The 12,546-nt window shown below is 37.7% G+C and overlaps 3 protein-coding genes across 3 annotated transcripts in view; 1 reads left to right on the top strand and 2 right to left on the bottom strand.

Moving 5' to 3' along the window:
- The window catches only part of LOC131300065 (uncharacterized), a 53,492-nt gene that overhangs the window by 24,522 nt on the left and 16,424 nt on the right, over positions 1-12,546 (top strand). The gene's annotated exons all lie outside the window — the stretch shown is intronic.
- Positions 283-5,621, bottom strand: LOC131300069 (AT-hook motif nuclear-localized protein 1-like). Its single transcript, XM_058325726.1, has 5 exons — positions 4,328-5,621; positions 2,603-2,670; positions 1,851-1,982; positions 1,444-1,605; positions 283-1,010 (listed from the first exon to the last, which is right to left on the bottom strand). The coding sequence occupies exons 1-5, from the start codon at positions 4,797-4,799 to the stop codon at positions 750-752; spliced, it is 1,095 nt and encodes a 364-aa protein (XP_058181709.1). The 5' UTR covers positions 4,800-5,621; the 3' UTR covers positions 283-749.
- Positions 6,568-12,261, bottom strand: LOC131300063 (65-kDa microtubule-associated protein 3-like). The gene is made up of 13 exons (XM_058325714.1): positions 12,033-12,261; positions 11,138-11,224; positions 10,636-10,842; positions 9,916-10,167; positions 9,591-9,803; positions 9,338-9,493; positions 9,072-9,231; positions 8,835-8,986; positions 8,660-8,747; positions 8,393-8,466; positions 8,002-8,076; positions 7,629-7,920; positions 6,568-7,170 (listed from the first exon to the last, which is right to left on the bottom strand). The coding sequence occupies exons 2-13, from the start codon at positions 11,207-11,209 to the stop codon at positions 6,770-6,772; spliced, it is 2,142 nt and encodes a 713-aa protein (XP_058181697.1). The 5' UTR covers positions 11,210-11,224; positions 12,033-12,261; the 3' UTR covers positions 6,568-6,769.

Here is a 12,546-nt window from a genome sequence, read left to right as displayed (position 1 = left end):
AGTGTCGGGAAATATAGTTGTGGGTCTCGTTACACTCATCCAGTGCGCGTATATGCATTCCATGGAGCAGCTGCCCAAGGTTTTCTCGATACCTGAGTTTTTTTTTCGACAATTGGGGACATTGCCAAAGGAGTGTTTTTTTTTTTTTTTTCAGGAAAAGAATTGATAGCTTAGGTTCTGTTTGGTAAAATTTAAAACTGTAAACCAAGTATCGAAATTTTGAACGGAAATATTATGCTGGGGAAGTAATAAAACCACTGAACGGATTCAAACAAATCATTCTAGACATAACAGAATCCAATTAAACATCAAACCTATCAGTTACAGAAAAGTCAGAAGAATGACAGTCAAGGTACATCATACACATAAAAATCCTACATCAACAAACCACACGAGCACCGGCTAACATTCGCCGATGACGACCTCCCTATACTACTTCCTACGAATACAACTCCAGTTTAAAACTCCGACTCAAGTTAAGCCCTACATTTTCCTGAAATAACAAGGAAATCGATTCTTGCATTCCTCTTTTTATTATCCACACCTTTGCCTTATTCATGTGAAAAAGTGAACAAGTTAGTGGCAATGTTGTTAATCCACAATCCACATGAATAAAAACAACTACAGAAGTGCAGATATCAAAAAAAGGAGTGCGAAAATAACTACCCAATAACAATTGTTGATGTGGTTATCAGGTAAGGGGTTAGACAACGGGAGGATTACAAACAAGTTACACGGCGCATACATAATTAGCAAGAAACCTCACAATTTTGTCCGCTTGGGTCTTTAGGTTCTGCTCGGGAGAAGGATAATTCTTTTTCAGTGGACAAATTACTTGGAACTCGGATTGGGATTGGGATTGGAGTAGCCGCGTAGCCTCCTTCTATTGCTTGCCCAGAGTTATGATTAGCAGCGGTAGGGGAAAAAATCAGCGTGCGCTCAAACTTCTGCTTCTTGGGCTTCTGCTCTTGCTCCTGCTGATGACCCGATAGAAAACTGCCAACTACAACCTGATGTACTAGAAAATGTCAGGTACGAACCATTGGCCGTAGAGTGTAAGCAGCAAATGGAAAAATATGATCAAGTATTCTTTAGTTGATGTTATGGCCCATAACTTAAAAAGATAAAGTGATCCTATGGAAATGTATCCGTAAGCGTCTGAACAGCAAATTTTCAGGTTTGTCTAAGTAACTGAAATTTGCATTCCAATCCTTAAGGGCGTCCGATTTTGGAAAAACCAGCTTTAATAATGCACATTTGGATGAGGGCCCGATCCGAGAGTGTCCTAGAAAGTTTGTGAGTCCAAAGGCTAAAGTTTTCGTACATGTATTTTTGAGCAAAAATTAAAGAATCACAGATTAATTGATATCACTTTCCCACTAGTAAAACATGGAGCTAATTTTCAGCTAAAGTTTATTTTCCTGGTTTCGAGTGTAATCTAACCTGAATAGGGCCAGCAGCTATTAAAAGACCAGCAAGTCCTCCCCCCAAAACACGACCATCAGGGCCTGCCAAAGAAACACTCATCCCACCGGATATGCTTTTTGTTCCACCGCTATCAGTAGGCATAAAAGATCCAGTCAAGGAAAGTATCTCGAAACGACCCTGAAAACACACAGTAGAAAATGTTGATCTTCCCTTGGCTCTCCACAGTCTATCACATGTATTTTTATACAAGGAGAAGAAAAACGTAAAAAAAAATGCCAAACGAGGTTAAAATGGTAAGAAAAACAGCTGAGCCTTGTATAGACAGAGTATATAGGAATTAGTATAAATGATTCACATCCAAAAGATCCAACTTTGAGAAGCAATTAAAAAATTATGAGAAAAGAGAGAGAAAAGGTCCACACCTCATATGTCAAAGTACCTCCAGAAGAATTAGGCTGTCGAAGCGTAACATTGGAAATTGCACCATTTGCTGAGAGAACGCAAATAGCTCTAGATCCTTGTTGGGAAAATGAAATGATCTTCATATTGACATCCTGAAACAAACAGAACAAAAACCAAGAATGCTGTAATGCACATGAATTAGAGCCCATATTTTGGAATGGTGTGTAATAAGATCATCTTTGCGAATCAGCAAAAGTATAATGTGTACACAAACTCCTTTACTAGTTGTCAGTCGTCTTTTGCCACTCTAAAGGATGGCCATGATCATAAATCCAATTTCATTTGGTTTCTTTGTTTGAGTAGAAGAATATAATTCAGCAAAAATACAAACTGCCTTAAGCAAACCTACAATTAAAACCCAACACCGTACTTCCACTCATAAAAAGAATAAGTAAATTACATAAACCATACTAAAAATCCAAAATCAACTCAAAGTTTGTCTATTTGAATATAACGCGCACGCGCGGGTCTTCCAGTCCATGAGCAGTTGTTATATGGACTTTTCATCCTTCCATAACCAAACCAAAAAAAAAAAAAAAACTACGTCAACAAAAGTAACTGAACTTTTCATCCACCCATAAAATCATTTGGTATAGCAGGCATTTAAAATCGACGTATCACAAAGAGATGCAAGTAGTTAACCAAATACATGAAGAACTAGGCCAAGGCTCACACAAAAGTACATCATATATCAACTGATCGACAGAAGTACCTCGCCAGCATTAATAGTGATCACATGAGGTGTGAAATTTGCACCAACAGAGTAGGCTACATGCCCACCTACAAAAAAAAATAAACCAATTAAAGAAATTAATGAATCAAGAAAACTGTTACTTGAAGGAAAGTAGTTAATTCTGCATGGGAGTTGGCCAATTGAGCTAAGAAAAAAAAACTATTACAACCTCAACTTGTGGCATGCAGGGCAACATTTGTATGGCTTAGCCACCATTATGAATATGTTTATGATGTTCGCAAACATCCAACAACCTGAGCAATGCTTCGTTCTCTAACTCTGACAGAAAAGAGCACTTTTCGTGTCTCCACTATACTAGTCACTGACTCACCTGCATCTATTCGTTTTTTTTTTTGTTGTTGATAGATGCGTTGAAGTGTCTGATTAGAGCATGAATTCTGTGGACTAGCCATAAGCATCAGAAATCTAAGGGGCCGTGAGGCAGAATTTTATAACGATGGGAGTCTCATCTTTGTATGTGGTCTTTCCAAAATGACAAGACATTCTGATGGCAATGAGTCAAGAAATCTAAGAAGTCTAACTTGAATGCACTATCATTTATTTTGCATAAGAGTGCACTTATTAAAATATCCAGCCGGCATGTTGGAGTTTTTTTTTTTTGGATAAGTTGGCCGTGTTGAAAATAATTTCCATCCACTACTTTTTAGTACTGTTAAGAATTCAACATGCAGTCAGAAAATGGTGGTAGGTTGGTTTTCAATCTACATAAATTTTCCTGTAGTCCAGTTTATCGAAGTTTTACTCAAGAATCAATATTCTTTTGCAGTAGTTTTTTGCTTCAGCTAGCTTGGAATGATTCAGAAACTGGGAGAAGAGAAATGTAACAAAAGCAGAAAAACAAAAAGTAGAACCAAGCTAAAGGTAAATCAAATCTAATAGTTAAAATAATTGAACATGTTTGAGAACTACTAATCCAATCACAATAACAAGCGCATAATTTCTTCCTTATGTTACTATGACCTGAACATTAAAATAATCAAATAATTTATCAAATAGAAGTGCTTATGTTTTCTCGAATGAGCACAATATCCCACCAAATCTGTTTTTGCTGCTCTATTGTACAAACAGTCGTAGGCAGTCTCAATTGTTCAGAAGGTGCACCTGTGCATCAAATCCACAGATATTCTATCATTTTCTACCTTAGCCACCACTGGCCACTTATATTCTTTATTCTCGTTTTGCTTCCTATGTCTCAAGCAATTATTGAGTGCCTGATGTTCTTTGTCTGGTCACATCAGTTCACTTGACAGCAACAATAAAAAAACAAGCTACTACTTTCTACTCACTGTCTACTTGTAGCATCTTTCTGTTTCTAATCCACTGATGAATTCAGTGTAAAGAAGCAAGATTCAAGAGAAAGAAGCTTCTGTTCTTCTATGTCATTTCTGACATAAATTCCAGATCTAGACGGGTAAGGGTCCCACACCCACCTCATATTTGAGGAATACCCCCTCAAATCTATCCTAAAACTTGGTCAATGCAATCAGCAAAACCAGATCATTAGATCTAGTTTCACACAAAAAATTCTTACAAATTTGAACCCTCACTTATTGGTACAGAATCTCAAATCTCGCTTTAGTTACAGATAGTGATCTAGAATCTAACAAAAAATCAAAATACCCATTATCTGAACCAAAAAAACCGACCAAAAAAATTTCAAATTTGAGATATTTAATTCATTACCTGGACTCTCAAACTCCAATTTATGTTTCTTCTTGAATGAGTCAACAGGCCGCCCTCTACCTTGTTTCCAAGCTGAGTAATCCCCAGTCAACGGAATAGAAGCTGATATCGGCATTGGTGATAATGCTAGAACTGACCCATCTGGTGCATATTTCCTTGGCCTCCCCCTCTTCTTCTTCCCCTTTGTACCACTACCAACTGGTGGAGCTGCCACAGCAACTGGCGCCGGCACCACACTTACCGGTGTGGCCGCTGTCACTGCAGCCGTTGATCCGGTTAATTGGGTGGGGGTTTCGATCCTGGGCGCCACCGTTGATCCGGTTAATTGGGTGGGGGTTTCGATCCTGGGCGCCACCGTTGATCCGGTTAATTGGGTCGGGGTTTCGATCCTCGGTGCCACGTGGAAGCTCCCTGGAGCTTCTTCCCCCTTTTTTGTAACCCCATAACTGTTAATCCCTGCTTCTCCCTCCATTCATAGAAGTAAATCCAAAAAATTCGAAAACCCTTAAACCCGAGCTGAAAATGAAAATCAAAAGCCTACCCTTGAAAAAACAGACAAGCTAAAAGCTCAAGCACTGAAAACCCAGAAAAATTAAAGGAAACACACGTCAAATCAAAGCAAAAATTAGAGAAAGCCCGTAGATACAATAAAACTTAATAATCCGGCCAGTTAACAGCTCAAGCCCTCAAACCCAGAAATATTCAAGAACACCACGTGAAATTAAAGCAGAAATGAAAGAAAGATCGTTTTTTTAAAATTTAATACCCCCAAAAAATCAGGCCAGTTAAAAGCTCAACAACTTGAGACCCAGAAAAATTACCCACGTCGAATTTCTTAATCCGGAATATTGCAGACACTGAATTGGACGTACAAAGATCACAATCAAAGGCAAAAAGACATCTTTTATGGGTATAACCGCTCAAACAAGCAAACAAACACTGCCCGACGCTTCACACACGGCCATTGCAGAGCATGCACAGAGCTTCAATGGTGGAACTCATTTTCTTTAAAAATAAAAATAAAAATAACAAAATTTTCTTTGGTTTCAGAAATCTTCGGGGGTGGTGAAATTAGGGTTTTGCAGGAAAAGGAGGAAAGCAGGAAAATAAAGTAGAAAATACTTGCGAAATAAATGGAATTTCAATGAAATATGGGGAATACAATTAATTATTGACTTTTTTTATTTGCAAAATTCAATGTATTAATTTTGGTTAAGGAAATGGTTTCAAGTCCGTCTTGGAAATTTAATAAAAGGGGAATTAATAAATGGAAAGTTAGTGAGTTTTGAATAGAGAATTCTGAATATTGGGGAAAAGAAAATTCCTGTCAATTTTAAATTGAGTAACTTAATTATTAAAAAGCTGTAAAGGTAACGTTGGGGCAATTCCTATTTTCCAACCTCTGACCTGTTCTTTGTCTTTTCAGGTAAATTAAAGTTGACCATAAAAATTTTTAGGTGCCCTGCAGTTTTGAATAATTTACTGTTATTGCCACTGTATAAGCAGCAAAGTTGCAAAACCACATAAAAAATTAAATTAAGAAAACCTTATTTGTGCAAAACCAAATCCCTAAATATTTGATCCCAACAACAATGGTTTTACATCATACAAAGTCAAGATGTGTAGTATTTCTCTGGTTTTGCTTCCATGGTTTTCCTTTTGTTTTATTTTTCAGCACTCCTATGGTCCAAAGTGGAAAAGAGAGTTTTTCTTTTTAAGAAATATGGAAAAGAGAGTGGTAAAACTGTTTTTTTTTTTTTTACCTTAAAAAGAACCAATTAGAAAACTACAAGTGCAGTTTGTCATCCGGAAACTAGTTTCCAAAATAAGTTTTTGCTTTTCATATGTTTTGATGTTTTCTCAAAACAGAGATTCATTTCTAAAAAATCACGAACAATTTCGGAAAACAATCACGAAAACAGACTCAGAAAGCAACACCAACGATTTTAGCCTGTAAATTTTACAGCCTATGCAGTAAGCCAAAATAGCAGGTACAAGATGCATGAATCATGCAAATTAAGTCACATGTAAATTGCACAAATCATGCAAAACACCATTTTCCGGGCGCATATTACTCATAAATTGCCACTGATCGGAGATTCTTTTGCAGCAGCACGAGTACTTCAACAGCCTCACTACACTTGAGAAATGCCGAGCTAAACTCACGTCACATTGTTTAACCTGGATCTCCTTTGATCCATCTTCCACGTAAAGTAGTAGCAGTACCAACAAGCAATTAATTAAAAGTTAAAAGAGGAAGTCACACTAATAAGAACATGACAATTTCAACATCTTAAGTCCACTCTCTCGTAGACTATGTACACGTTACAGGGAAGCCAACTAGAATCGACTTCTAAATCACAATCCGGAGAGGGAACCAAAAGAATACAATATCACGAGATGACCATATGAAATTCAAGTTCGCCTAAAGTAGTTGACACATCAGACTTGTATTACTTCCTTAAGATTGGTTCTAGGAAGGACGAAACCAAATCTTATTTCTTCAAACGAGTATTCAATCTCTTCAGGAATCTCATCAACTCGGTTACCACTAAATGGAGCTGGGGTCATTGCCGTTTGCATTGGAACAGACACTGTTGCAGGTGTGGGGGGCACAGGAATTGGCATTGCTTTAGGAGTCCAATTCTCTTCCTCTGCAGCATATATTTTCTTTGGAGTAGCAAACTGTGTGTTGTTCCTTAGTGTTTTCTGTGCCATCTCATTCTGCTTCCGGTTCAAATCTTCCATTATCAAATTTGTTGCATTGGACTTGGATGATTCTGTAGAAGAGATGGGCGAGAAGGGCTTCCTCTTCATAGGTGAGTCTACTTCACGAACATTTACTGCATTGACAGATTGTTTCGTATGTAAGAGATGTGGCAAAACATTTACTGCACTCTCATTGATAAACAAACCAAACTAAGCCTTCTGTTGCATTTAATTGAGTCGGCTGCATGAGTATGGTTAGGCTGTGCTGTACACTATTATTTTCATGCTTCCTCTAAAGCACAAACAAATAGCATTTGGTATTGCCGATCTCTCCTGCATTCTACACTATACTATACAACCCCATAAATGGTTCAAACAAACTCCAATTTAGATGTGGGATGTCTCCCATCAAATGTAGACCTTTCAGTTATGTTCCTAAAAGAAATTCGTGTTAATTTATTTGGTCAATTGGATGCAAGCGATCACTCTTCTTTGGAATGCTTGTTTTCTTATCTGGTAGAAGAGCTTTACCACCAATTGATGATGTAATGACTTCATACTGAAAGAAGAAAAAACATGTAGAAGAAATTACCAGCTGCTAAAGCTGCAAATGCATCATCTCGGTGGTGATTTATTTGGTCAATTGGATGCAAGCGATCACTCTTCTTGGCTTGACGTGTATTAGGAGTAGCTTTTATGGGGATAATAGGATTAGCTTTAGGAGTTTGCATCATGGTTCCTCCAACAGAAAGCCTTCTATTGCTTGCTCCACCAGTTGACAATCTCGGACCCTTTTTTCCATTCTGGAGCTTCATTGGACTAGGTTTTGAACCAAAAAGTGCCTCCTGTTCTGCTATTAATTGCCCTTGAAGTTTCTTCTGGTCCTGAAAGAGATTAATTAACATCATGTAAATTGGCCATCCTTTCACACAATCTCATATAGAGTAGCCGGTTAAAGTATGTACCCTCTGCCTCTTGAGCTCTTGCTCTTTCTCCTGCCGTAAAATAGTATACTCTTCAAGCATTGAAAGAAGACGAATCTGAACATGCACAAAACAGGAGATAGTTCAGGTTTACTCAAATGTAAATAAGAGCGACAATATACATCAACTGAAACCAACTCCATGTTAGATTGTTCGCTGAAATGATTTAGGAAAGGAATGGAATCGTCTGTCCTTGGCCTGCCAATGGAATGGCTAATTCACCAAAACTGGTAAATGAGGATTCGATTTCCGATGTGCACTCTGACAGTTCTTTACACAAAGTTAATGTCAGAGTGAGCATTCCAAAAGAATGAACATTCCATTCCAGTGAACCAAACTCAACCTCAAGTCCTTAAAATAATGGAATACTTACACCATCATAAATGAACTCAATGCCTCTCTCATTCTCCCATGCTGTGGTTTTTGAAGCCAATGCCTCAACCATTCCTGTCCCAACACAACCAATATTTAACATGGCAACTTAGTTGAAAGCAGCAAGTATTATAGCGTTCAAACTGAACTTTGACAAATGCAACTACTAAATATTGGCCAACTGTTGTAACCAAGCATCCCATTCCTCCAGTTGAGATTCATAGTCATAGCAGAAAAAGGCATCCAACTGCAATGATGCAATTCATACCTGGAAGTTTATTGACCAAAACACGAGCTTTCTCAGCACGTTTCAAAATAAGATGACCCCCTCTTCCAACATTGTATCGGTTTTCATCCTAAATAAGCATCAGGGATACAATTATGCAATATTCATATAATCTAAAGAAAAAGGAAATGCATGGACAAGAAAAAAAGATACAAACCCTGTTATACTCCTCTAGCCAGCATTCCTCCTCACATGCAGCCAACCACTTCTCAACCTTTTCGAGAATTTCTTTCCTGCTGAATGCTTCCTCTTTCACTTTTGCAATTTGAACCTCGATTTGTTCAAGAACACAAGCAGGGTCAACAGCTCCTATAGCCAACCATTTAATGCATGTTAGGACACCATAGAGACATCAAGACCATTACACGCCTCCTCTTATAGAACACTTAAATACCTGATTCAATTGCTGCAATAGCAATTTCCACTGCACTATCTGATTCTGCCACCAAATGTGTCTTCCTACAAATCTCATCCAGTTCAAATCTCTTCTTCAAAACAAGCTCCTTCATTTTGCTTGCTTTTAACTCTTCCAGCCTAGAAACTTCTGCCTCAACCTGCGTAATGAATTTACTCTTTGTTCAGTTCCTATAAAATATCTCCAGTCCTTGCAAAGTAGCAAAACAGAAGGTCAGATGGCTTGTGTTTAAAACTAAAACTCACATAGTTGATGAATTCTTCAGAAAGCATGTTGGGTTCTGTTATTTCATGTTCTGAAGCAGCTATATTACAGGTAACATTCTGAAACATCTGTTGCTCTTCGATTGGTGTGTCCATAAGATTCCAAAGCTCCAACATTGAAGTTGCGAGATCTTGGAGCTGCCACAATTTACAGTATTAGTAGGTATACAAAATACCAATTAGAAAAGAAGATAATTTTCAAGAAACTGGAAACTGATATTAGTCCATGAATTACCCGCTGCATCCTCTGTAATTTAACCTCTCGCAATCTTTGTATTGCAACTGTCAACCGCTTAATAGTTTCATCACTCATGTTCTTCGTTCCTTCAGAATCGTTACCTAGACTAGGATGAACCTCAGTAACTGTTTGCTTGAAATCTATGCCAAGCACCAAGCACAGTGAATTCAATGTATTCAGGAGGTCCAGCACATGATTCAGGCGATCACTCTATGTGTAAAGAAATGTCAAGAGGAGTAAGAGATCAATGTAATCAAATGTACTTAGAGTTTATAATAGCAGTAGAAAAAGAAGTAAAAATATAGATTAGTGAAACTATTACCTTTTCTTTTTGAAGTGCCTGGAGCTCTCTATGTAGCTCCTCCAGCTTTCTTGAAGACAAGTCAGTCTCATCGACAGCTGTGCTGGTAGGAGGGTATTCAGAAGATCTATGTATCTCATTTGATATCTTCCGGATTTGTTCTAGAACTTCAACAAATTGATTCCGTCTCTCCAATTTTCTCTTCTGCATCTCCTCCAACTGTGGGATTATAGCTCTGAGCTCTTCCTTCAAGCTTCCAAGGTTTTGATCAGACTGAAAATGGCGAATTAGATAATTACTTAGCTTCTAAAATGGTAGGATAACATAATGAACTTCAATTACATTTCCAGATATTCTAGGTCTGAGATTTAGGGCCTAGAAAGAATTGAAACCTCGAGCATTGGTCAATTCCCCGATGTTTAAACTATTACTCCCAGTTGCCCACTCTTCAATGTCTCATGCTCTGGATGATTGTGAGTCTTTTTTATAAGAAGTAGTTGTCTCTATTTCAAAGATAATTGATGCCTACTCCACATTGGAATAGTGTAGATGTGGCCATAATCATTATACCCCTTTCAATCAAACATTAAGCAAAGCACCACAGTTTTTACTTCTTTTCCCAAACTGTTGTCAAATTTCATGACGTAAACTATTACCAAATTCACGTTTCAAGAGCAAAACTTGCAATATTATAAAACAGGCCAAATCTTTATTAAGCCAGAGTTTGTACGTAACACTAACCTGCCTGATATGTACTGGTCTTTCTCCCATTGCGGAGCAGATAGCTGCAAGCTCTGCTTCAGAATCAGCGATTGCTTGCCGTAGTTGCGCTCTACAGCGATTTGCATAATCTACCTTTCTTCTGTATACTTCCAGACACTCTTGCTCAAGCTCCAGCAACATCTTATCCCTCTCAGTTTCAGGTTCCCCAACTTCATCCCATATTATCTGATCCCCGAGTAAACGAGGAACATAATAAGGTTGTCGTAAAAATATAATGATAATAAATTTAGGGGAAATGATAATGCCAAAACTGTTTTTGTTAGTGCCAAAACGCTAGTGCACAAAAGGCTTGTTCCATGTGCAGTGTACAAGACTTTTATGTAGTGGAGTTTTGGCACCAACAAAAACAGTTTTGGCATTATCACTACCCTAAATTTAGCAATGTCTTTGTATCGGAAAAAGAAGGAACCAAGCAATGAATCATTTGAAAACTCATATCTCAAAGGGTCCATGAAAAAACCTGGAGTTCGTATAAGAGAGATCCACATGTGGTTTCCACTTGCAAAAGCGGATCGTTCTGGACCTTAGACATGTTGAGAATTTAGTCCTGCCAACAACATCATTGGTTAAAAACTTCAGCGAACCCAGATCAATTTGAGTACCAAAAACCATAGAATGCTAAAATAATGTCTTATATGCCAAAGAAATATTATAAAAGAACTTCTCTCAGAACCCTAATGTCAAAAACTAAAAATGACCAGCCTGATGCGGACAAGGCTTCTGAAATCAAATGAATATGCTGGCCTTCATAGAATACCCTATTACAAGAACCCTACAAGTACATTTTCACATCCTCTACCAAGTCAATGAGGTTTGAGCTGCATTGTTAGTGATACTATTACGAGTGGCAGTTAAATTTTGCCACTTCTCATTTGTTTACTTCTAATTTGGTACATAACTATAAAAACAATAAGTTTAGGGCACATTGATGCTCAATAAACATTTAGAAGACCTACACTAGAATCATTTACATGTAGATGATATTGTCCTACCTAATGAGATTCACAATACAAGCTGCTTAAGAAGTTAAATAGAAACTGAAGCAGGTACTTTGAAAAACCAGCTCAATCGAAGAGAAATCAAGTTGAGTTCGAATCATTACCGAGAAAACAAAAAAAGGGCACTGTTTCAGTTGCTTTGAAAATTTGGGTTCTTTTCGTTCTCCAATTTGTTTGGTCTCTTGAGAAGAAAAAAAAAAAAAAAGAAGAAGAAAAGAATCAAACATGCAAAAAAAATATTGAATTTATTAATCCTTACACCCACAAAAAGGATGCGAAGAAAATCAAATCAAACTACTCGGAGATTCTGATAAATAAAAAAAGAAAAAGAAACTACTCGGAGATCTGGGGGGAAACCTGAGAAAAGCGGTGCGAGGAAATTGAAACCGAGAATTGAATAATCTGTTGCTGTGCAAAAGGTGTTGCTGAGATCTCAGATTTGAAATTGACGTTGACAAAGCTAGAGAGAGAAGGAGAAGAAGAAGAAGAGGAGGAGGAGGAGGAGGAGGGAGGATTTAGCCGTTCAGGAATTGGACCGTTGAGAGCGTGTGTGATTGGGTTAGGGTTTTAAATAAATGCTACGAGGTTTGGGCGTATGTGGGTGGGGCGACGAGGATTTGAAAATTTAAAAGTGGGAAGGGAATTTGTAATAATTCAGAATTGAATAGATGATACAGTCCCATGTTTGTGACGGTGGTAAAGTAACCAACGGTTCAAAAAAACAATTGTCATTAGCCTATAGTTCTCTTAATTTAGCGAAAACGCACCATTAATGTACCAAAAATAGAATACTAAGGTTACAAGAATGTTACGGGCACAGATAAAAGTGTATAGATACGAAAGCATAAATTTTTTCAAAACCATTTGGTGT

The sequence above is a fragment of the Rhododendron vialii genome, chromosome 9a (genome assembly GCF_030253575.1).
Source record: "Rhododendron vialii isolate Sample 1 chromosome 9a, ASM3025357v1".
Lineage (NCBI taxonomy): Eukaryota > Viridiplantae > Streptophyta > Magnoliopsida > Ericales > Ericaceae > Rhododendron > Rhododendron vialii.
The sequence above is the reverse complement of the archived record's forward strand: the minus strand, read 5'-3'. Positions and strand labels throughout refer to the sequence as shown.